This window comes from Rhamphochromis longiceps, linkage group LG18 (genome assembly GCF_057381845.1).
Source record: "Rhamphochromis longiceps isolate RC_006_pf linkage group LG18, R_longiceps_female_GT1.1, whole genome shotgun sequence".
In the NCBI taxonomy this organism is placed as follows: Eukaryota; Metazoa; Chordata; class Actinopteri; order Cichliformes; family Cichlidae; genus Rhamphochromis; species Rhamphochromis longiceps.
In genome coordinates, this window is record NC_140574.1 from 1,261,736 (window position 1) to 1,287,896 (window position 26,161).

Here is a 26,161-nt window from a genome sequence, read left to right on the forward strand (position 1 = left end):
ACAACATCCACTAGAGGGAGCCACACACTGTTAAACCTCTGATTCTTGTGTCATTGGACTGATGACAAAGACAACAGAGAAATGAAGCAGTAAAGATCAGAGACAGAGACAGAGCTGCTGTGGAAGCACAAAACTGTTTGATTGGCTGAGCTATTAAACTGGCCCCACCCACTGAAGTTGAGCTCATCCAATGACATTATCTGTTGGTCATTGTGCTGCAGTGGAAGAACATTGTTCATGTGCTGTCTGTCTGGCTTTAATAACTCCAAAGACATGTTGCTGCACCTCTTTTTGCTTCTATCTCACATTATAGGTGAGTTTAAGAACAGGGATTAAAGTTTAGTTGAAGCTGCTGCATTAAGCAGATATACAGACTGCATTTCACTACTTTTCTTCTTTCTTTTTCCAGGACTAACAGCTGGAGACTCAATCACTCCTCAACAACCTGAAGTCACTGAAACAGAAGGAGAATCTGTCACACTCACATGTAGCTATGAGACAAGTGCAAGTGATGTTTGGCTTTATTGGTACAGACATCATTCTGACCTTCAGGCTCCTCAGTTTATACTCTGGAAAGGAGCAAAAGATGACAGTGGTTATGAATATATTCCTGATAATCGATATGACTCAGAAACATCTTCTTCATCAACTAATCTGACCATAACAGCCCTAACCCTGGCAGACACAGCTCTCTACTACTGTGCTCTACAAACACAGTGATACAAAGTGTAGAAGAGGCTGTACAAAAACCTGAACACAGATATCTGACTACTCTTCAAAGAGGAGGGAAGTGGTATTCAAAGCACAGCTTCATATCAGATGGATTCTGCTAATTCCTGTTTTATCAGAGTCACTGTGGTTACAGCTGCTAATGAAACACTGTGGGAGGATTCACATGAGCAGCAAATCCACATCAACCACAAACCAACTGCAGGAACGTTCAAATGTGACATTTTCATATTAAAAGCATTTCTGTTCTTTCAAGAGTGCTACATACATTGACACAGATTTAAATTCCAGGCTTGATAATGTTTTTGGCTCCACCCACTGGTGTTGAACTCAACCAATGAGATGATTTCTGTCTGCAGGATTTAAAGCACAACCAGCCTGATGCTGAGGAGAAGGACTGCAGCAGAGAGACTGCATAGTTTCTTTATTCTGAGGTCTATTACAGTTTCTCTAATGTTAGAATCATCATGTCTCAGAATGATGCTGAAAAAGTAGTTCATGCATTTAGGTGGGACTACTGTAATTCATTATTTTCAGGTTGTCCTAAAAACTCCCTGAAAAGCCTGCAGTTGATCCAAAATGCTGCACCAAGAGTACCGACAGAGAAGCAGCTTCCAGTTTGGTTTCAGGAGACAGACACTATCTCTACTTTTAAGATTAGACTTCAAACTTTCCTTTTTGCTAAAGCATAAAATTAGGGCTCAACCAAATGACCCTGAATCGCTGGTCTTAAAAGCCGGCGTTGTGCCAAAAAAGTGTTTGCCTGCCAAAACTGATTTCCAATGTTTCTGTGTTTAATATCTTCATGTATGTCGGTAAATAAGTGTTGGTGAACATGGTTTACAGAGGGGTTTTATATATACAATAACTACCTGTTGTTCAAGTATCTTTATAACTGGTTATAATGTAGGTACAGTTGATACATTTGTTGCGCTGTCTGCTGTCCACTTGGCCAGATTACACTTAAAAAATAAATTTGTAATGTCAACAAGATTGTTTGTGAACTGGATAAATAAAGGATATATAAAAGTCACTGCCAAAAACTGATTGCAGCTTCTACCTGTTACAGGAATGTTGCTGGTGGCTCAAAGTGACGTGATGTCATTAATGAGGGAAACATTTGACATGTTTCACGTATTATAGACCAACAAGTTATTTATAGCAGGTTAAATATGAGCAATCAGTTTAGGGCAAAAACCAGAAATCAGTTTTTGGCACAACATCGGTCATTCTTACACATGTGCTGTATCATATAAAATATATAAACTAAATATCTTTGCAGACCACCCTGTGTGATTCTCCACTCGCCGACCAGGAAAGACCAACCGCAGATCTCAGTTGCAGCAGCCCATCCACGTCTGATCTTGCTCGGGCAGATTCAGCAACACTGCCAGAGACTTCCTGTAATCTATTACAGTTGTTAAAGAAACGGTCCAGGAACAGGTCAATCAGGTTAATCCTGTGTGAACAACTGAAAATATTGTTTTTTCATCTTTACTGTGTATTTGAAATATTCTTGTTTAATCTCTTTAATCTTGTAATATATATTTCAGTCTGTATCGCCCGAGTGGGCGATCGTGGCTCAAGAGTTGGGAGTTCGCCTTGTAATCGGAAGGTTGCCAGCTTGGACAGTCTCGGTCATTGGTCCTTGTGCAAGACACTTCACCCGTTGCCTACTGGTGGTGGTCAGAGGGCCCGGTGACGCCAGTGTCCGGCAGCCTCGCCTCTGTCAGTGCGCCCCAGGGTGGCTGTGGCTACAATGTAGCTCCATCACCAGTGTGTGAATGTGTGTGTGAATGGGTGGATGACTGAATGTAGTGTAAAGTGCTTTATAGATAGTAAATGCAGGCCATTTACTATTTTAACGGGCGCTCAAAAGTTTGAGTACATTTCCCCTATTTTAGCTTCACTTCACTGGCTGCCCATTTCTTTTAGGATTCATTTTAAACTTCCTCTATTTGCTTTTAAAGCTCTGCATGGCCTAGCCCCATCTTATCTCTCTGAGCTGCTACGGCCTTATACACCTACCGGCTCTCTCAGGTAAGCTGATCAGCTCCTCCTGAATGTACCCAGGACTGGGTGTAAACTTAGAGGAGATCGTGCTTTTGTTGTATCAGCTCCCAAACTGTGGAACGACTCCCTTTAGAGATTAGACAGGCCACTTCCCTACCTGTTTTTAAGTCACTCCAGAAAACCCACCTCTTTACCCTGGCCTTTGACACCACGTGAGATGTTGGTTTTTATTTTTTTGTTTTATTTTAGTTGTTTCTACGCAGTTTTGTCTTGTTTTTTTTTAGTATAGGGCTGTTTTAATTTTTATGTATTATGTGTTTTATTTATTTACTTTTGCTGTTTTCTGTTATTCTATTGTTTTTAACTTATTTTATGTACAGAACTTTACAAGTGAAGAATAGTACAGGAGAGTATAAATACAGGTTTAATGCTTTATTTAATACTTGCAGAACAACAAATGAAAATTGTACACTTATACCTGCCTACCAAACCTGGGGTTCTCACAGAAAGTCTAGATTCTTAAGCAACTTAAAAATACCAGTAAATTAATGTAAATACACTAAATGAGCTAAATAAAGAAAACAAATATCAATATAAAGGCCATCTCAATTAAAACAAAAACAAACATCTTTTATATATTCAAAAAGAAACTAGCAGCACAGTGGTGCAGTGGCTAGCACCATCCCCTCACAGTAAGAAGGTCCTGGTTGGCTCAGGCCTCCCTGTGTGGAGTCTGCATGTTCTGTCTGGGTACTCCAGCTTCCTCCCACAGTCCAAAGACATGGATGTTGTTCTAAATAGTGATTATATTGACCACAGGTGAAAGTGTAACTGGTTGACTCTGATAGTCTGGCAGCCACATCATCACCACAGTGGACAGCATCATGTTTAAGCTGTAGATGGAAAAACATAGAAACAGCTCCTAGATTTCAGTTTGCCGGAACAGAGCACCCCCCCTCCTCAGAAAAAGAAAGCATATACTATCAATGGAGATTAACACGACCAGACTTCCTTTATATAAACTAAATTAACAAAACTTTTTTCTTTTTGCCTGTCCCGTTTGGCTCTTTTGCATCAGAATTGTTGTCTAAAGGCAAAGAAAGATGCCCAACGGATTTACTTTACCAAACTGACCATCCCAGCCTTGCCGTAATGGTCCATTTGATTCACCTTTTATTGTTTCTTTTATTTTCACTTACTGAATACGGGACAGACTTGACTGGGGGAAAGAAGGGGAGAAAGAAAGAGGGAAAGAGAAACAGCTGAGAAGAGGGACGGGGGAGAAGGGCAAAAACCAAAAACCAACAGAACGGGCAGAGAAAAAAAATGCATATATCAATCACCTGGATCACCTGCTGAGAAAGAAAAAAGAAAACAAGCAGAAGAGAACAAGAGTAATAGAATAAACAACATCACAATGATATATGGGAATATGACAGTAAATACTAAATATTACACATTATTGTGCAGCACATAAGATCAACAGAACACAGTGTGCTTTGAGGTAGGAGCCAAAAAGGGTGTAGTTTGTGGGTGTGATCACCCGTGTGTACACCTGTGAGCATGGACGCGCTTGTATTTAAAAGGTTCCTTCATGTAATGATCTGCTAGAGGGTGTGGGGGGGCCACAGCCCCGTCCTCCAGGGCATGAAGCAGGTATGGAGGAGATCAAAACTCCAGACATCCAGAGGCCCCCAGAACACAAGAGACCAAGGAAGACCAACAGAGGGGCAGCCGCGCCACTGTCCCAGAAAGAGCTGAGGAGAGTCCCAGATGAGGGCTCACTCAGCAGCCGCGGAGCAGAAGCCAGGGGGGGTTGCAATTAACAAAACTAAAATCCCAGTCAGAATAAACGCTGCCATTATCAGATGACAATAAAATGATTAAAAATTTATAGAGAACATAAAAAAAATATACCAATAAAACACTTGCTGAAAGTATGACAAAAGAGTGTGCGCGTGGCTCTCTCTAGAGCTCTGATACTTTAAACTGGACCCATTTAAACGTTAAAGCTTATAGTTCCAAAGCCTAAGAAAATATTTGCTTTACTTTGTTCCAAACTAAATTCATTGTATTGTTTTTGTGATCCATCTTCTAATAGCTAAAATTAAATTAGTGCAAAAGATTTAGCAGCAGATTAGAATCAAGTATAACAACACTTGTATGTTTTCTGCATACTAAATGAATACATGCACATTCCAGTTAAACCTCTCAACTTTACCTGCTCTTTAACAAGTTATGTGTTCAGTCTAAGTTACCATGACCTTTAAATTAATATTTATATTCATAGCTCTTTCAATTATTCATTCCTGAACAGGATAATTAAAGCCAGATTTTAAAAAGCAAGTTTTGTGACACAAACCTCTGACTTTTAGCTCAATGCAGCTCACTGAGCCAATAATCTTGTATCGATAGTGCGCCGCTTAGCGTGAGTTTTCATGTGGCGCAACAAATGAGTTCTAGAGTTAAACATTTTCCCACATGTTTTACATCCATACGGTTTCTCGCCTGTGTGTGTTCTTATGTGCTCTGTCAACATAGAGTCACGGCTGAACGATTTCCCACATGTTTTACAATGATATGGTTTCTCACCAGTGTGCGTCTTCAGGTGCTTCAGTAAATCACTGTTATAAGCAAACATTTTCCCACATGTTGTACAAGGATAAGGCTTCTCACCTGTGTGAGCTCTTCTGTGCTTCCCCAAAGAGCCAGTACATACAAAACCCTTACCACAAATAGTGCATGAAAACGGTTTCTCGCCTGTGTGGATTCTATAATGTCTTGTCATTTCACAATTATATCGGAATACCTTTCCACAAACATCACATTTTAAATACTTTTTACTTTTATCAGAGTTACACCTACTCCCTGATGCTGTCGAGTCTTTTTCATTCTTGGGACTTTTGTTCGTAAATCGAATTGATTCTGAATTGAGTTTCTCACTTCGTCTCTGATCTTGGTTCTCAGCTACAGCAGAGCTAAGAAACAGGAGCCGCTGCCCATCTGTTTCGTTTTGGTCACTTTTGTCACAAGTAGTGGTCACCATAAAGGTATCCGTCTCCTCCTTCAGTACAAGCTGCTCTCCCTCCGGTTCCTCCTTAACCTGCGGAGATTCTGATTCCCCCTGTTCCAGACTGGAGTTGTTCTCCTGATTACAGACCTGCTGCTTAGTCGGTACCTTCTCCTTCTTAAGAACATGTTGCTGTGGGACATCTGGAGGGACAAAAGGAGACAACACAAAGAAACTGATATGATACCAGAAAAACAGAAGCAAATTTGCTGTCAAATCAACTAAAGAACAGCAATAAGGGTAAACCAACATTAAACTACAAGCTGATGTTGGAAAAAAAATGTTTCCCCTCTTTAAAAAAGCACTCCATGAAGCTGGAACATAGTATTATTTACCTGAGAATAAAATGAACGGTTTCTCTTTAGCACCGTAGCCAGCCTGACAAAAAGTCCAAGCACTGTTGAGCCAGTGATTCCTTTCGCTCTTTTTTTTTTTTTAAACTGAGTTTTACATGTATCAATGGCCTTGTCCCAGACTTAGTGAGCAGAATGATTTTCATAGCAGCACAGGAGTCACAAAAAGAAGAGCAGCTCCTGGACACTGCTAACTACCAAAACACCAAACATTATTTGGTCAATTCTTGTTTTCCTAATCCTAAATGTCAACAGATCAGCGTTTTTTAATTCCAAGGTGAAACAATGGCTGAAACAAAAACAAATCTGTGGACACTAATGTAAACCAGCCTGCTTTATTGTGGGCTGTTTACATCAACCAGCAAAGAGGATAAAGTGCATCTCCATGTATCTCCTGTTATTAGTTACAGTAACTTACAGACAAGAAACAGATCTTTCAGATAGAATGTATCTGCAATAAAACCTCCCCCAGCACAGAGTGGCTGGAGAGGAATGTCTTTGATCTTATAGTTTGAACTTAGACTTTACAAATTTAAGAAACACAATGACAACATTCAACAATTTGACGTAACAGTCGTGTTTACGAGTGCCTGTGAGGAGTCGAGCTGCAGCATCCTGAACTAGCTGCAGATGAGACAGCAGAGCTGATACCAGAATAAAGACTGTTGCAGCCGTCAAGCCTGGATGAAATGCATGCGTGGATCACTTTCTCAAAGTCAGCTGATGACATAATGTTCATAATTTTTCCAAAGGCCCTGAGCTGGAAGGAGCTGGCTCTTACAACAGAATTTATTTGTTTGTCAAATGAAAAACTGCCATCAAAGAGAGTTCTGGACTTTTCCAGAGCGCCAAGGTCAACCTTAAGAGAAGAACGAGGGTCAGAAGGTCTAAATAGTACGATCTCAGTATTTTGACCGTTTACATTCAAAATATGTAATGCCAACTACAGGGAGTGCAGAATTATTAGGCAAATGAGTATTTTGTCCACATCATCCTCTTCATGCATGTTGTCTTACTCCAAGCTGTATAGGCTCGAAAGCCTACTACCAATTAAGCATATTAGGTGATGTGCATCTCTGTAATGAGAAGGGGTGTGGTCTAATGACATCAACACCCTATATCAGGTGTGCATAATTATTAGGCAACGTCCTTTCCTTTGGCAAAATGGGTCAAAAGAAGGACTTGACAGGCTCAGAAAAGTCAAAAATAGTGAGATATCTTGCAGAGGGATGCAGCAGTCTCAAAATTGCAAAGCTTCTGAAGCGTGATCATCGAACAATCAAGCGTTTCATTCAAAATAGTCAACAGGGTCGCAAGAAGCGTGTGGAAAAACCAAGGCGCAAAATAACTGCCCATGGACTGAGAAAAGTCAAGCGTGCAGCTGCAGATGCCACAAGCACAAGGTGTGCAATACTCAGAGACATGGCCAAGGTAAGAAAGGCTGAAAGACGACCACCACTGAACAAGACACACAAGCTGAAACGTCAAGACTGGGCCAAGAAATATCTCAAGACTGGTTTTTCTAAGGTTTTATGGACTGATGAAATGAGAGTGAGTCTTGATGGGCCAGATGGATGGGCCCGTGGCTGGATTGGTAAAGGGCAGAGAGCTCCAGTCCCACTCAGACGCCAGCAAGGTGGAGGTGGAGTACTGGTTTGGGCTGGTATCATCAAAGATGAGCTTGTGGGGCCTTTTCGGGTTGAGGATGGAGTCAAGCTCAACTCCCAGTCCTACTGCCAGTTTCTGGAAGACACCTTCTTCAAGCAGTGGTACAGGAAGAAGTCTGCATCCTTCAAGAAAAACATGATTGTCATGCAGGACAATGCTCCATCACACGCGTCCAAGTACTCCACAGCGTGGCTGGCAAGAAAGGGTATAAAAGAAGAAAAACTAATGACATGGCCTCCTTGTTCACCTGATCTGAACCCCATTGAGAACCTGTGGTCCATCATCAAATGTGAGATTTACAAGGAGGGAAAACAGTACACCTCTCTGAACAGTGTCTGGGAGGCTGTGGTTGCTGCTGCACGCAATGTTGATGGTGAACATATCAAAACACTGACAGGATCCATGGATGGCAGGCTTTTGCGTGTCCTTGCAAAGAAAGGTGGCTATATTGGTCTCTGATTTGTTTTTGTTTTGTTTTTGAATGTCAGAAATGTATATTTGTGAATGTGGAGATGTTATATTGGTTTCACTGGTAAAAATAAATAATTAAAATGGGTATATATTTGTTTTTTGTTAAGTTGCCTAATAATTATGCACAGTAATAGTCACCTGCACACACAGATATCCCCCTAAAATAGCTAAAACTACAAACAAACTAAAAACTACTTCCAAAAATATTCAGCTTTGATATTAATGAGTTTTTTGGGTTCATTGAGAACATGGTTGTTGTTCAATAATAAAATTATTCCTCAGAAATACAACTTGCCTAATAATTCTGCACTCCCAGTATGATTTCATGTCATCAAGGCAGTCCAGCAATTTTTAAAGAGTCTGTAGATTTAAAAAAAAAAAGGAAAGTAGATTTGAGATTCATCGGCGTAACAGTGAAACGACAGTCAGTCAGTCGGTGCTCTGTCTTTGTGTCGTCACAGTTCACGGTGCTAATGTGGGCTACACGTCTGTGCTTCATGCCTCAGATGGAACTATCACAGTGTAAGAGAGAGATTCTCCGTGCAGTAAATGTAACACATGACTGAAGTGGAGCTCTGACAGACGACACAGCGTTTAGTTCAAAGGTCATTTTTGCTTGTTATGAAGCAAATTAAAAACTGACGGGCTGTGCTGAGTCTGTCTTTGCTCCCCAGAACAAATGCACCCACTGTTTATGATGGAGGTGACAGGTGCTGTCAGCCCAGCTCCATCAGCTGTGTAACTCACTGTAACACTGGGTGTGGTCTGTGGCTGCAGAGGAGGGTGGTGCAGTGAGTTCAGGGGTGTGAGTCAAGCTGGGTCCATGACACAACTGTGTTACAGAAATCGAATGTTAACTTTAACTGGAAACCAGCCTGGAGACCTGAGACCTGCTGTCAGTCTGCTACAAACAGAGTGAACTGAAGACGCTGAGTCACATCAAACATCAGAACGAAGTCAGAGAAACCACATCACTGACTCGTGTGTACAGCTCACACTGACACACACTTCAATGCTACAAACACTTTAGAATCAAAGAAATCACATGAAAGTCATCGATGTTGGTGGCAACATGACGGCTGTGTGGTCTGGACTGAGCTCGATAAAAGAAAACTGAGTATGTATAGGGCTGCTCAATTAATCGAATTTTAATCACGATTACGATCTGGGCTTTCAACGATCTTTAAAAATGACTGAGCCGATTATTAGCCCCTCCCTCAAGCTTTACTCTCGCGCTGCTCCGTGTGGCAAATCGAGCGCACCTCTCTGCATTTCGAACACGCATCACAACAATTAAGAGGACCCGAGGGAAGCTCGGAAAGCTAAGCAGAAGTTACTTGGAGAGGAGAGTGACTGCCGTTGGTTGAAAAGAGAGGTAAAAAAAAAAAAAAACTTCAGTGGTGTGGAAACATTATGGGTTCACGGAGTCAGACGTGGATCAAGTAGACACAGTGTGTAAACGTTGCTACGGTGTCGTAGCTGCACCACAGAGCAACACTGCAAAGTTCACTAAACATAGATGTTTACATTTTTCATTAATTTTTTTATATTGCAAACATTTGCACTGTTATCAGTATTTGCACTATTTTATATTATTTTTTAAAGTCATTATTCAATACATTGTTATTGTTAACCCTTTAAATCCCTGTAGAACTGGACCGTGTAAGCTAGCGCAATAATTTTGTTTGCATATGAAACCAGAGGAGTTGCACTTACATCTTATGCCATCAGCTTGTCCCAAGTCACGGTTTCCTTCCACATAAAGCTTTGCAAAAATTGCATAAAAAGCGCTTGCAGGAACAAAAACATAATATTCCAGAAACACGCTTTGCCGATCTGATCAGCTGTTCGTAACACTTCCCACATTGAAACAAACGTCAGCGCGAACTATCGCATGTCCGTCATTTCCCGTCCGAAACCGGAAGTGATGTCATTTTCGCGGAAAATGTAGTTTTTTACTTGTAGGCCTTAAAAGACTATACTGGTGTTTTTATAAGTCATGTTTGACTTTTCTGAATAGTTGCTGGGATGCTTAGAACTCAAATTGCACAGCTGGAAATAGTTTATTTTGATGCACCTGCTGTTTTCTTTGCAAATTTGCATCATAGGATTGTTTTTTGTTTTTCCTGCAGTATATAAAAATTGGTGTATCTCCAAAATAAAACTATGAAGACACTCAAAATAAATTTGCTGTTGCTGTAAACTATTTTTTGCAACTTTTTTGTATTTAAAGTTTTGAGGGATAAGCCTCTTAAATTTCTCCAAGTAGAAATATATGTAAAAAAAACAAAAACAATTTTCAATTTTTTTGTAGTTTATTGCACTTTTTTGCCATTAATGTACTTACTATGGACTTAATGCATACATATTATTAAAATATGGGCTATAACAGTTGTATTGATGTATAGCAACTTGAAATGCTCACAAATGGCTCTATAACATGTAAAAATATAATATAAGCTCTGGCGGACTTGGTTCTATGGTAGGTCTTAAAGGGTTAAATAAATATCGTCAAATAATCGAGATCTCAATTTCAGTGAAAATAATCGTGATTATCATTTTTGCCATAATCGAGCCGCCCTAAGTATGTAAAACATTTATATTCTACACTTTAATAAATAATATATATGTATTTATAGTTACAAAGTGAGCTTTGTTTTAATGACACTGGCAAAAGCGCTCGTCCAGCATTCTGAATGTTTCACAGTGAGCGAGGAGGCCGTCACACTGGACCTGCTGCAGCCCCTCAGCTCATCCTGAAACATGATGTTTTAGCTCCTTTATCCTTTAATCCAACTTCACTGCAATTGGCCGCCTTTTGAAAACAGCAGGTCTGAAGCGCAGGTGGGGCTGCTGTGCACTTTAGACGACCATATCAGGGATATCTGCTCGCTCTGATCATGCTGTTCTGATCTGTTCATGCGGAGTTCATTCAAACCAGCAGAGAATCACACACTGCTGCTGCATGCATGTGTGTTCATCGTTGGTGCTGCACTCAAACTCCATAAAGGTATCTGTCTCCTCCTCCAGTCCCAGCTGCTCTCCCTCCTGACTGCTGCACAGTTCCTCCTCTTCCTCTTTAATCTGTGGAGGTTCTGGTTCCTCCTGCTCCACACTGGAGCTCCTCTCCTGGTTCCAGAGCTGCTGCTCAGGGAGAACCTCCTCCTCCGCACAGACACGCTGCTGACAGAAGTACTTATTTCTATTCTAAGTAAGTACCACGTGGAACCTTCAGAGGCTCACACACCCTCCGTGCCTTTAAAGAAATGTGTGTATTGAGCAGCTGCTCAGTCTGATTGTGTGTACTGATTAATTTTATTTTTGCTATATTTAAAAATGTAAAATAAAATAAAAAAAGTCCAACTGAGGACTGGGTTTGCAAAATATCCTTTGGTTCGAAAACCTTTGTTAAAACCGTTGTTTTGTATAATTAGAGAAAAATGTTTATAACTGTCCATTATTAAATTCAGTTCTTTGTATTCTTCAACGGCCAAGAAAGACACGCTCAAAGTGGTCTAACTCAAAAGATGATCTTTAATTTTGCATTTTCCGGAAAATGCAGACTTAGCACAGAAACGCCAGCTCAAGTCTGGGGCATCAGCGGCCTGTCTCGCTATATATTTTTGCAGCACGTCAGACCCAGTTTCGATACAAACTCCTTATATGGTACAAGTTCTGGTGCAGCTTTGCACTTCATCTTTCTAAAGTCTGTTGCCAGGGCAACCTGTCACCCTTAACATAGTTCTCGTGTGGGTCTGGCATACATAAAACAATATAAGCAGACAATAAGTCGGACAATATATTTAAATCCCAACAGACCCCTCTTGACCTTTCCCCCAGAAAGGTCAAGAGGGGGTTTTGATTGTAGACAATCAAAGGGATGTTATTTATTTTAATTCGGCTGAACCACCTGACAGTTTTGTGGTGCTGAATAGAAAAATGGGGACGAAATAGTAAACTGAAGAAAATTCTAAAGATGTTAAAAGAGAAACAGCCTGCAGATAAATCACCAAACACATTTTATTATTGCAGCTCATATTATGTTTCCAACACTTTCCAATTAAACACTGTTTTACTTCATCATCATCATCATCATCATCATCTCTAGCTTTCTCAATCATTGGTCGTTATTATCATCATTATGATTATTATTACAACAACTACTAATTATTAATCTCTGGCTCTCTTCCACAGCTGTCTTTGTCCTGTTTTCCTCCCCTCACTCCCACATGGCCGCCCCTCCCTGAGCCTGGTTCTGCTGGAGGTCTCTTCCTGTTAAAAGGTTGGTTTTCCGTCCCACTGTCACCAAAGCGCTTACTCAAATTGCGTCATATGATTGCTGGGGTTTCCTTGTATTACTGCAGGACCCATACTTTACAATATAAAGTGGCTTGAGGCGGCTATTTTGAGTTGGTGCTATATAAATCAGGTTGAATAAAATGCTTAAATCCGGCCTGATTTCAAACAGGAAGAGAGGGACTGAGCGGGGAGGAAACGGCCCTGGACCGAGTCCAACCCTGACTCTTCCGGGGGCTTTTCGGCACATGGGCCCCCCTCTGAACCAGACTCACAAATCTCCTGATCCTAACTTTGTTTCACTAAATAATCAAGAGAGAAATCCAGGCTGATTTCAGCGCCTGCTGTTTGAATGCAGCGCAGCGCAGTCCTGTCCTCTGTTTGCTCTTTGTTAGCTCACATCTCCAAAAAGTCCTCACAATCAGAAACGTCCCGCAGAGCTGTGATCAGGATCCTCCCTCAGAGGGACACTCACCTGTCCTGTGCAGCTTGATTTGGGGTTTCCAGGTGATATCCAGCAGTCTGCGCTGACGGTCGATCTCTTCCTCGTACTGGACGATCGTTTTTTCAAACTCCAAGAATATTTGTTCAGCAGCAGCAGTTAGTCGCTCGTTGATGAACTCTCTCAGATACTGAACTGAAGGCATCGTTGCTGCCGCAGCTCACACACTCAGCTCACACAACAACACAACAGTCCCTGTGCTCAGGCACACACACGTGGAAAGCTAACGGTATTAGCGCCTTTCCTTTGTTTTCTTCCGCCTGGTGTCACGTGGTGAGCTTCCGGCAGAGCACACGTGTTGCCTTTAGTTCCTATGTGTACATTTTTAAACTCACCGTTGCAGTAAATGAACAGATTCTAAGCAGCAAGGCTACAGTGCGAAGAGAAAACAGATCCATCAAAAACAAATTATCCTTTTGCCATAAGCATTGTTGCATTGTGTGAAACTAAAACCGGTGAGCATTAGTTTGGTGATGAGAGAGCTCAGAGGAGAACAATCAGACAGGTTGGAGCTGACAGAAAGAACAGCTGTGAACATCAGTCTTATCCAGGGACTCTTCAACATGTGCATTGAAGGAGAGGTAGATCAAACTACCAACGGATAGATTTCACTTTATAGACTTCCTGCTGCAAGATCTCCAAGCAAAGCAGAGCAGCAGAAAGACGTGCTGAGTGTGAAGCTGTCAGCAGGGGGAATAACACAGGGCTGTGAATGAGTCCTGTCACTGTGATCAGGCTCCTCCTTCTAATCCACCAACTTAGTGTTGATGAAGACTAAACAGAGAGATCACAGCTTCTTTATACTTGCTGTAGCTCACAGTTACTCTACACTGCAGATATGACGCCTCTGTTCATCTCAGTGCTGCTGGCTGCTATGTGCCTCGGTATGAACACAACTCTGTTTCTTTGATATCAACATTGACGTGATTCTTTAACAGCACACTGATACTGTTTGTTGGTGTTTTACAGAATGCAGAGCACAAAAAGACAACGTGCTGCAAGCAAAAGGAGAAGAGACTGCTGCTGCAGGAGGCACAGTGACACTTGACTGTCTCTATAACAGCAGTACAACAAATAATTATCTCTTCTGGTACAAACAGGATGGAAACAACAGCCCCAAATTCATCCTGATGCGCTATAGTGGGGATGATGGAAACACAGCAGCCGAGTTCAAGGAGAGATTTTCATCCACACTGGATTCCAGCATCAGATCAGTTCCTCTGAAGATCCAGAAGCTTCAGCTGTCTGACTCTGCTGTGTACTACTGTGCTCTGCAGCCCACAGTGACAGGAAACAGCAAAACTCTGTACAAAAACCTTTGGAGCAAAGACAACAGAATACTCCACAACATCCACTAGAGGGAGCCACACACTGTTAAACTTCTCTCCAGTCAGAATTACAGTCTTTACTTGTTTGATCACATTGATGGAAAGCGTTAAGGCCTATTATTTTCTCTCTTCTTTCTACATTTTTCATTTCAGTGTCTGATCGATGCACTCCTCCACTTTTCATCAGGACCAAATTCTGTGGGTCCTTCCAATATTTGCCAGTGAAATATAGTACAGTGGTCCCTCGGAACATGGGGAACAGAGCCTTCAGTTGCTCTCTTCCTCAAGCCATAAGAAATAAAAACTCTCTTCCTGTGTTTAAGTCACAGCTCAAAACACATCTGTTCAAACTGGTTTATTCACTTTAGTGCTGATTTTCTGTTGTCAAGTTCTGTTTTGCAATTTTAACTTATTCTATGTATTTTATGACTATTGCTCCTTTTATTAATTTTGTTCTTTTGTAAGGTGACCTTGGGTTTTTGAAAGGTGCCCACAAATAAAATGTACTATTATTATTATTATTATTATTACTTCTCTACCGTGGTGATGGGATTTCCGGCTCTTTTTAGAGAGCCGGCTCTTTCAGCTCCCAACCGGCTCTTCAGGTTGTTTTGTTGCTTTAAATAATTTATTATTAACAACAATATAAAATTATGCACTAAAGGAATTACTAATGTAAAAAAAAGTGGTTTTATTTAGAGACAGAGCAGGTACAAACTCCAAAACACATTTCTAGCGTTAACTGAACTTCCAAAACAGAGCTACCTAGATCACTTAAATTACACAATTGAAAGCATGAAAGCATGTGTGTATTGTTATATTCAAATAATTAAAGAAAAAATGTTCATTTACCTGTTACTACCACACACCAAATCCGGTCATTGGTACTTTCTGGCTTGTGTAGCCACTACGTAACAAAAGCTCAACACTGCGCCTAGCATCCTGGAGCACGTCTGTTGTGTTTTGTACGTGTTTTGGAGCTTGTATGTGCTTTGTCTCTAAAAAAAAAAAAAAAACATGGCTCGCGTCCTTCACGTCAAAGATCCGGCTCTAAGAGCTGTTTCGTTCGCAACCGACACATCACTACTCTACGAGACTGAAACTGTGAGAAGAACATTGGACTAGTTTCCCTTTGACTGTACAAATGTAGTTGTACTTTTTTAGTTGTTATTTAGCTCATGAGTATCTTACACAATGCCAGTCTTACATTCCTGTTGCATCTCATAGTATTAGACCCTTACCTGGAACTTCTATTTTAACTCTGTTATTTGTTGTTTATTGTATACTGCACATTTTTTACTCATTCTCATCCTGCTGCTGTAACACAGTTTTGCCTGTGAGATCAAAAAAGTCAAACTTAAAATCACACATGCAAACGTGTGAGTGTGAATATTCTGTCTCTGTTAGACCTGTGATAGACGGCCAACCTGCTCCCTTACTCAGTGATCACCACAGTGGTTAGGTTGGCCGTCATGTTTGAGTTTTGGGTGGATAAAAAACAAAGAAAGAAAACAAACAGCTGTTGTGCATTTTTGGTTTATAACATAATTGTAAAATTCTAACTTTAATTCAACAACACAGTAGATTTCCATGTGTATCAAAAAACTGAAAAGACAAAACAACAACAAATAAAAACATTAAAAATTGATCACATCGCAGTCTGTCAGCTGAAGACATCAGGCTGATCTGACTGTTCAGGACAATAATGCAGAGGCTTCCTGCGCCGTAACAGTGGGTGTACAACAAGTTTCTGTAAAAAACGGTCGTGGTGGTGAGAAAAATGACCGTTACAGCAGGTATACTACTGCGTTAAGGTGGTTTAACTCTGAACCTTTAGAAACTCTCTACTTAGACACTGTTTTCTCTAAAAAGACTTCTAACCTGAGGGGTAGATTATGAATGGTAAATGGCCTGTATTTATATAGCACTTTTACTAGTCCCTAAGGACCCCAAAGCGCTTTACATATCCAGTCATCCACCCATTCACACACCCATTCACACACTGGTGATGGCAGCTACATTGTAGCCACAGCCACCCTGGGACACACTGACAGAGGCGAAGATGATATTAAGGGAACAACTGCACATTAGAGACCTGAAACTTACAGCAGCAAAAACTAAGAAAAGATTTGCTTTAGCTTGTGGCAAATCTAAATTAATTGTATTACTTTCTTGTGTTGTGTGTTCTAATTGCTACAATTTAATCAGTGTTAAAGAGATTTAGCAGCAGATTAGAATGAGGTATAACAGCACAGTCACTTTTAAAGTGAAACTCTGAACACATTACCTGCTCCTGACCAGGTTATTCAGTGTAAGTTACCACAGCGAATTAGATAAAAACAGCTACTTTTGTGACACAAACCTCTGACTTTTAGCTCAACACAGCTGAGCAATTAACCTTGTGTCAAAATACACCTCTCAGTGTGAGTTCTCATACGGCGCCACAACTGTGTTCTGGTTTTGAATCTTTTATTACATCTTTGACAACAAAGCCACTGGCCAAGTGGAATACCTGGGAGTGTCCTCAAAACCTGCGCTTGCTGGCTCCTGTGTTCACCAGACTATTCAACATTTACCTGTCACATGCCACTGTCTCACATTGCCTCAAATCAGCAACAATAATCCCACAGTCCCCAAGTCCACCACCATCAGTGGCCTCAACGACTACAGAACCATCGCTCTGACTCCAGTAGTTGCTAAGTGCTTTGAGAAGCTCGTTTTAATGCACATAAAAGACTACCTCTCACCCAGCTTCGACCCCCACCAGGTTTGCCTATAAGGCAAACAGGTCCAACTTAAGATGCAACTTCCACTGCCCTCCTGGGACTTCAGTAAGGATGCTCTTCATTGATTTCAGCTCGGCCATTAATACCATCATCCCAGACATCGTTATTGACAAGCTTGTAAACTTGGACTCCACCCCACATGTGTATGGATCAAAAACTTTCTTACAGACCGATGAAAATATGTCAAGGTTGGCAACCAGAGATCATCCACCCTGTCACTCAGCACTGGCTCACCACAGGGATGTGTGCTGAGTCCACTCCTGTACACCATCTACACCAGTGACTGCACCCCCACTAGTGCTGAGCGATATGACGATAAATATCGTGTGGACTATCGTGCCATTTGTCTTCTATCGTTTCTAACCTAATTTTAGAATTTATTACATAAAATATAACCTTTAAAACCGGTCGGAGTGGGAACGCTCCGTTTTGCATAACTATTTTTAAATCCCTGTAGAACTGGAATCACTTAAGCTAGCGCAATAATTTTTGGAGGAGTTGTACTTACATCTGATGCCATCAGCTTGCCCTAGGCCACGGTTTCCTTCCACATTTAGCTTTGCAAAAACTGCATAAAAAGCACTTGCAGTAACAAAAACATAATATTCCAGAAACACCGATCTGATCAGCTGTTCATAACACTACCCTGGTTGGAACAGACGTCAGCACGAACTATTGCATGTCCGCCATTACCTGCCCGAAACTGGAAGAGACGTCATTTTCGAGGAAAATGTAGTTTTTTACCTTCAGGGCCTTATAAGCCTATGCTGGTGTTTTTGAAAGTCATGTTTGACTTTTTGCTTTTCTGAATCATTTTCAGGATGCTTAGAACTCAAATTACACTGCTGGAAATAGTTTATTTTGGTGCACATGCTGTCTTTTTGCAAATTTGCATTGTAATATTTATTTTCATTTTTCCTGCAGTATATAAAAATTTGCACACCGAGGGAACAGTTTACCCTGCCCGGGATAGGGTTACCGGGGCCCCGCCCTGGAGCCAGGCCCGGGGAGGGTGCCCGAGGGCGAGCGTCTGGTGGCCGGGCCTTAGTCCATGGGGCCCGGCCGGGCACAGCCCGAAGAGGAGACATGGGCCCATCCTCCCGCAGGCCCACCACCCGCAGGAGGCGCCATAGGGGTCGGGTGCATTGTGTGCCGGGTGGCGGCCAGGAGCGGAGGCCCTGGAGGACTGACCCCCGGCTGCCAAGACTAGCAATAGGGACATGGAATGTCACCTCTCTGGTGGGGAAGGAGCCTGAGTTAGTGCGTGAGGTTGAGAGGTACCGGCTAGATATAGTCGGGCTCACCTCTACACATGGCTTGGGCTCTGGAACCAGTCTCCTGGAGAGGGGCTGGACTCTGTCTCAGTCTGGAGTTGCCCCTGGTGAGAGGCGGCGGGCTGGGGTGGGTATCCTAATATCCTGACGTCGACTGAGAAAATTGTCAGGCGGTGGAAGGAATACTTCGAGGACCTCCTTAATCCCACTGACACGTCTTCCGAGGAGGAAGCAGAGTCTGGGGATGAGGGGAATGACCCGCCAATTTCCGGGGGCGAGGTCACTGAGGCAGTTAAACAACTCCTTGGTGGCAGAGCCCCTGGTGTTGATGAGGTCCGCCCCGAGTTCCTGAAGGCTCTGGACGTTGTAGGGCTGTCCTGGTTGACACGCCTCTGCAATGTTGCGTGGAGATCAGGGGCAGTACCTGTGGACTGGCAGACCGGGGTGGTGGTCCCCATCAGTCGAGGTCTGGGCTGAACCAACAGTAACTGTGTGGATGACCTTAAAGCCCTAGCAGGAGCATATGGGTTTAAAAGTTCCTTAAGATAGCTTGGTGCAGTGTTATTGGTAATTTTAAAAGTAAACAACAAAATTTTAAATTGAATACGATATTTGACAGGCAACCAGTGCAGATCAGCAAGGACAGGAGTAATGTGGGCAAACTTCTTGGTTTTAGTTAGAATGCGTGCTGCAGCATTCTGAACTGTCTGTAATCTATGTAAAAGGGAAGAGTGGAGACCACAATAAAGTGAATTGCAGTAATCAAGCCTTGACGTTACAAAGGCGTGGATGAGCTTTTCTAGGTCTTTATACGGGATATAGTGCCTTTTCATACACATTAAAAAAAACTGTATCACCAACGTAGCCTGGACAACATTTGCTAGTTAGATGAAGTCAGCTATCTCATCTTAGCATATTTATATGCATATTTATAATCATACGGTTCTTGGAGTGAGTGCACACACTCATGAAGTTTAGTAACTTCAGGTCACGGCAACAAGCCCAGGTACAGTTTACCGCCGGATGGGTGCAGGACCTTGAAATGCACCGTGTAGAACGAAAGACCATCGTACGTATCATAAGTTTACCAGTCTCACAAATCGTCGTCATAAATACACATTCGTTAACCGTTTATTAATAGGACCTTTGAGCTCAACGGTAATTAATTAGTAGTGGAAATAATTTCTGGTAGCATCACAGAAATGTAGCAGTGACAATAATATTGTATGCTGTAATCGTACTGGGCAATTAGTGATAAAAAACAACTGTTTTATCCTGTGAATAAAAGTAAATGTTTTTGTCAATGTACCATAATAACAGAAGCGAAACGCAATATTGTGTCAGGACAATTCACTATTTATGCACAATAAACAAAGGAGCATAGCGCGACAATTTCTGTTCAGCGTCAGACTTGCTTGTAACCTATATCACCAATTATGTTATGAAAATGACGTATTAACTACAACAGCAGACTGACCTTCGTGTAAATGCTTGGAGCAGACTAACCTGTGAGCTGGAGGGTTCTGGGACGTTGTATTTGCTCTTTGAATGGCTGCAATCCAGTCGCCTCTTTGTTACTTCAGAAACATGGCTCGAACAATTTCTCTTCAACGACGTAATCCGATAACAACCGATCTCTTTACCCGTCGGCTTCCCGTGGCTGTCATGCGACCGGCTATTGCAGTTAATAATACAACAGCTTCTTGACATTTTTGTGTTTCTTTTTATCGCTGTGTGACTGATTTTAATTGAAAGCCTGCGTGCGCTAGTACCGCTTGCCACGAGTTCCCAGAATCCTTTGCGGTTTTACCCCTGAATGACGTCACATTTTCAATCTCTATATAATATGCATGTTAAATTTTATATTTGGGGTCAAATATCAAGTCTTTTCAAGTAAACCGGTTCAAGTCCAATTCAAGTCCCAAGTCATTGGTGTAAAAGTCCAAGTCAAGTCACAAGTCTTAGAACATTTTTTCAAGTCAAGTCTAAAGTCATAAAATTAATGACTCGAGTCTGACTCGAGTCCAAGTCATGTGACTCGAGTCCACACCTCTGCTGATCAATGATCAGCTGTTGCGAGTCCATCTCTCTTGTTTGTTTTTGGCCCACTTTGTGCCAGAAAGAGGAAACCAGCAGATAAACAACAGCAGCACGTTTAAGCTTGATAAGCTGTTGTTAGATTTTATTTCATATTACTTTCTACACCAGGATCCTTTTCTATGCAGCTGACGGCTGGTAACTGTGCAGGGGCGGATCTAGCAAAGTTTAGCCAGGGGGGCAGGTAGGGAAAGGGGGGGCCCAAAATTACATTTCTTTCTTACTGTCATTTCTAGCTTTTAATAAATAATTATCTGAATCTTAAAACCAAAGTTTTCATCTGATGTAAAATGTATGGAAATCCATTACTGTATATAGTAACTGTTCAGTCAAACTTATAACCTACTAAGCTGTAGTACTTTTTCCTTTGGGAACCATCTGTGCAGTCTGCAGTTCTGTTGAAGAAAGATGTTCAATCCATTTAATTATTCTTGAAAAATTATTGATTTCTGTTTTTTGTTTTTTTATACGTGCATCAAATTAAAGTTGATTACGTCGATTAAGCATCATGAGGGTGGGGGGTGGTTCCCTATTTTTTTTCTTTTGCTGGGAGTTTGCAGCCCTGTTAGTTAGGTTGTTTAATATTTCTGCTAAGTACTCTTTAAAACACCAGAATAGGGAGGATGGTGCAGGTTTAAGTTTATTAGATTGATCAGTTTTGCTGAACTATGAAACATTTTGGGTGCAGTGTGTTTTTTGCATACAAGTGTAACAGAATAGCTTTAGTTTAGTTTAGTTTTTAACTTGAGTATGAACTTATACAAAATGCAGCAAGATATTTAAAAAAACATTTTATTGATCATAAAATATGCTATATCGGATTCATATCGGTATCGGCAGATATCCAACTTTATGATATCGGAATCGGACATAAAAAAGTGGTATCGTGCCATCTCTACATATCACCCCATTAGAGCACTTCGCTCTGGCACTGCAGGCTTACTTGTTGTTCTTAGAGTATTTAAAAGTAAGTCCGCCTAAACACACTCATTCAGTGATGGATTCAGGTTGAATAAAATACTAAAATCCGGCCTGATTTCAAAGTTTTACAAGAATTATTCTATAGGATTCTTTTATAATAATAATGGATTGGATTTATATAGCGCTTTTCAAGGCACCCAAAGCGCTTTACAATACCACTATTCATTCACTCTCACATTCACACACTGGTGGAGGCAGCTACGGTTGTAGCCACAGCTGCCCTGGGGCAGACTGACAGAAGCGAGGCTGCCATATCGCGCCATCGGCCCCTCTGGCCAACACCAGTAGGCGGTAGGTGAAGTGTCTTGCCCAAGGACACAACGACCAGGACAGAGAGCCCAGGGATCGAACCGGTGTTCCAGATCTACTGGCGTTTAGATCAACTGGCGTTGGTCGAACAGATGTGTGGCAGTCTTGCGTTTCAGGAGCTGCTACCGACAAACCAGCAAAAAAACGCCAAATGTGTCACCTGTGACACTTGTGAGGTTGTCTCAAACACACTCCGTCAGTCTTGATGCTGTTGAACAACAAAATGTTTAAAAATGTGGCGAGTTTACCTGGTGATGTCCTCACGCGCGACGCGATCGCGAAAACAGCAAACAATTAACACCACGCCGATGTTGTTCACAGGACAGCAAGAGTAAAGATCGGGAGACTCTAGTCGTCGTTATCGTTCCCCTCGCACGGTTTATTTCTCCGAATTCAGCGTTTTTGCTTCACAACTACAGCGAGCAGTTTACTTTGTGCACTAACATGGACTCGAGTCAACCAGCGCCACCTCTGGCCACGTGCCACAGCCTACAGCCAGATCAGCCTGTGACACACATCTGCACCACGTTTGAATTCGTGTCATGCACATTTGTACCTTTCAATTGTGTCTGTTTGTGCGTCATGCAAATAAACCTTTGGAAAGAATGAAATGATATCATGTATTTATTATTGGCCTACATTTGTACAAAATTCCAAATTATATACACAAAGTCATAGAAATCACCACTCCAATTGGTCATCATGATTTTGATATTCTCTTTTTCCATAACAATGAAATACGCCTTGGACAAATATGACACATCAATATTTCATTAGTGTTGTCACATCACATCCTGTAAGCATCGTCTGTCTGTGTCCTTTCCTCCGGAAATGAATATTTCCAGCCAATATAGGCAATCCATCAACATGGCTGGAGTTATATACAGTCTGTATAAGTGTGGTTAATCTAATGAAGATTTGTAAGGAGACGGCAGTTACTGTGAATTCACAGCAGTTACACAGTGATTAGTAATAAACAGCCAGTGAGAGTGAGTGGATTTAAGAAAGTCAGTGACTCAGGTGTGTCGCTTGGTTCTGTTTGTGAGACTGGAGGAGACGTAGAAATCTTTTGTTTTAAATCTTAGTTAGGAAGATTCCTGTTTGAAAACAAGCACGTTTTGTGAGAAATGCAAGAAGTACATCTGCAGAAAGCACACAGTTACATTCTGTCCATCATGTGGACAAAACTGAAAATGTTGAGCATTGAAAAACTGAGAACGTCGGGCAAGTTCAACAGAAATGTGTTTGTAAGAACGAAAAACCAAACTGTTCCTAAAATAGTTATGGAAAGTCTAACTGTTGTATGTCTGTGTTCTACATGTTTATCTGATGGGAAATAAAGTTGCTATTGTTTTATTGCAGTTTTTGGATAATTCTGAGTGGATTTACACAGTACGGGTCACAATGACCCGCAACAAAATCAATGTCACTTTTTTGTTTTTCAACATAGTACAAGGGTTAATTTCCAAAACTTGCTTATGATCTTCAATTTGTAGCAGATCCACTATCACACAGCAGCTGGAGCAGTTTCAAATGGAGCTCAGTCCACTGCTACCATAGCCCACTACTAGATTAACTTGTGACACATCTGCAGCTGCTGCTATGATCACAGTGAGTAGAGGCTGAGTGGCTGCACTTACCCCTGGTACATCCAAATCTGCCCACAAACATGTTGAAAGATGCAATGGCAGCAATGTGGATTGTCAACACTAAAAACAATCAGTAAGCAAAGACAACAGGGATCACTTTTTTCTGTTTATTTAGCACCCACAACATTTGTAGTCGCCTTCTGCACAGGGGAAGTCCACACACACTGTGTGGTACCACTTTCCACAGAAGGTGCATTCAGTCTGCAAGATTGAATGAGATTGTCAGGGTCATTGTCTGACTGTTTATTACTGATCACCTGCTGTACATTCACAGTAACTGCCATCTCCTTACACATGTTTCTTAGATTGACCACACTTATACAGACTGTATATCACAACCAACTCTAACATGTTTGTTCGCAGAGAAAAGACACAGACAGACTGCGCTAACGACATGTGATGTTACAACACTAGTGAAATATTAGTGTCATTTCATTCTTGTCAAAGGTTTATTTGCATGACGCACAAACAGACACAATTGAAAGGTACAAATGTGCATGTAACGAATTCAAACGTGGTGCAGATGTGTGTCACAGGCTGATCTGGCTGTAGGCTGTGGCACGTGGCCAGAGGTGGCGCTGGTTGACTCGAGTCCATGTTAGTGCACAAAGTAAACTGCTCGCTGCTCGAGGATATCACCAGGTAAACTCGCCACATTTTTAAACATTTTGTTGTTCAACAGCATCAAGACTGACGGAGTGTGTTTGAGACAACCTCACAAGTGTCACAGGTGACACATTTGGCGTTTTTTTGCTGGTTTGTCGGTAGCAGCTCCTGAAACGCAAGACTGCCACACATCTGTTCGACCAACGCCAGTTGATCTAAACACCAGTAGATCTGGAACACCGGCGACCTTCCGGTTACAGATGCGATTCCCAACCCCCTGAGCCACGGTCGCCCCTGGAGCGCAAACACGAAAAGAGAGGGACAGAGCGGGGAGGAAGCGGCCCAGGGTGGACTCCAACCACAACACGTCCGGGAGCTTTTCGGCACATGGGCCCCCCTCTGAACCAGACTCACAAATCTCCTGATCCTAACTTTGTTTCACTAAATAATCAAGAGAGAAATCCAGGCTGATTTCAGCGCCTTCTGTTTGAATGGAGCGCAGCGCAGTCCTGTCCTCTGTTTGCTCTTTGTTAGCTCACATCAAAAAGTCCTCACAATCAGAAACGTCCCGCAGAGCTGTGATCAGGATGCTCCCTCAGAGGGACACTCACCTGTCCTGTGCAGCTTGATTTGGGGTTTCCAGGTGATATCCAGCAGTCTGCGCTGACGGTCGATCTCTTCCTCGTACTGGACGATCGTTTTTTCAAACTCCAAGAATATTTGTTCAGCAGCAGCAGTTAGTCGCTCGTTGATGAACTCTCTCAGATACTGAACTGAAGGCATCGTTGCTGCCGCGGCTCACACACTCAGCTCACACAACAACACAACAGTCTCTGTGCTCAGGCACACACACGTGGGACGGTAATGACGCCTTTGTTTGTTTACTTCCGCCTGTGTCACATGGTGAGCTTCCGGCAGTAGACAATAGCTACCTTTTGTTCCTGGTTAAAGTCTAATTTTGTGGCAGTCCAAATCCAATTAATTTTTAAAGCACATTTAAAAAACAGAAAGTTTGCCCAAAGTGCTTCACAAAGATAAAAGATAAACACTCACATAAAATAAAACAAAGAGAATAAAAAGATTACATCAGCTCACACCGGTCCAAATGCTATTGAAAGAAAAGATGTGTTTCAAAAGAGAATTAAAAGCTGGAAGCAAAGATGGCCGTCTGATATTTGAAGGCAACGTTTTCCAGGTTTGGGAGCCTCAACTGAAAAAGCTCGTTCTCCTCCAAGTTCCAGTCTAGTTTTTGGGGACAACCAAAAGCAGCCGGACGGCTGATCTAAGGGAATATGAGGCTGAAGTATATTATTAGTCCTTTATTTTTCCAGTTAAAAATCTCACTGAGATTAAAATTCTCGTTTCCAAGAGAGACCTGGCAAAGGTATCAGAAAGGTATGTAGGAGCAAGACCATTTAGGCATTTACGAGCCAACGTTAGGACTTTGAAATTAATTCTGAGATAAACAGGAAGCCAGTGAAGAGAGGACAGGTGAGATATGTTGATGCCTGTGTGTACCAGTTAAGAGACGACACAGAACTGATTTGTTCATTATATTTAAAATCCGAGTCCACAATGACTCCCAGATTTGTGACATGCTGTTCGATGTATGACCCAAGTCAACCACAATTAATAAGCGGATTGCACGAGTTATTATTAGTGCTGGATGTAATTACTTCTGTTTTGCTGTCATTGAAGCTCAAAAAGTTCAGAGCCATCCAAGCTTTGACCTCTTCAAGGCAGTTTAAAAGGAGTTGTATGGAGCCTGGATTATTAGGTGTTAAAGGAAGGTAAATTAGGCAGTCATCTGCGTGGCAGTGGAAGGATATCTCAGTTTGTTGCAGTAAATGAATAAATGATTGTGAGCAGCAAGGCTGCAGTGAGAAGAGAAAACAGATCCATGAATGACTGAAGCTCCATGCAGGATGTGGAATAAAAACAAAGGAAATTATTTTGACTGTTTAGCTTTCAGTGCTGACTTTCATTTAATTTTTAATACACAACTGAACAAATCCATCATACTCATACA

General features: G+C 41.7%; 1 protein-coding gene across 1 annotated transcript; it reads right to left on the reverse strand.

Moving 5' to 3' along the window:
• Positions 1-3,167: 3,167 nt before the first annotated feature.
• On the reverse strand, positions 3,168-25,066 carry LOC146647349 (uncharacterized). Its single transcript, XM_085389928.1, has 6 exons — positions 24,744-25,066; positions 13,076-13,237; positions 11,907-11,913; positions 11,243-11,506; positions 9,052-9,119; positions 3,168-5,955 (listed from the first exon to the last, which is right to left on the reverse strand). Exons 1-6 carry the CDS (start codon positions 24,913-24,915, stop codon positions 5,129-5,131), a joined length of 1,500 nt encoding a protein of 499 aa, XP_085246054.1. The 5' UTR covers positions 24,916-25,066; the 3' UTR covers positions 3,168-5,128.
• Between the last annotated feature and the right edge of the window lie 1,095 nt (positions 25,067-26,161).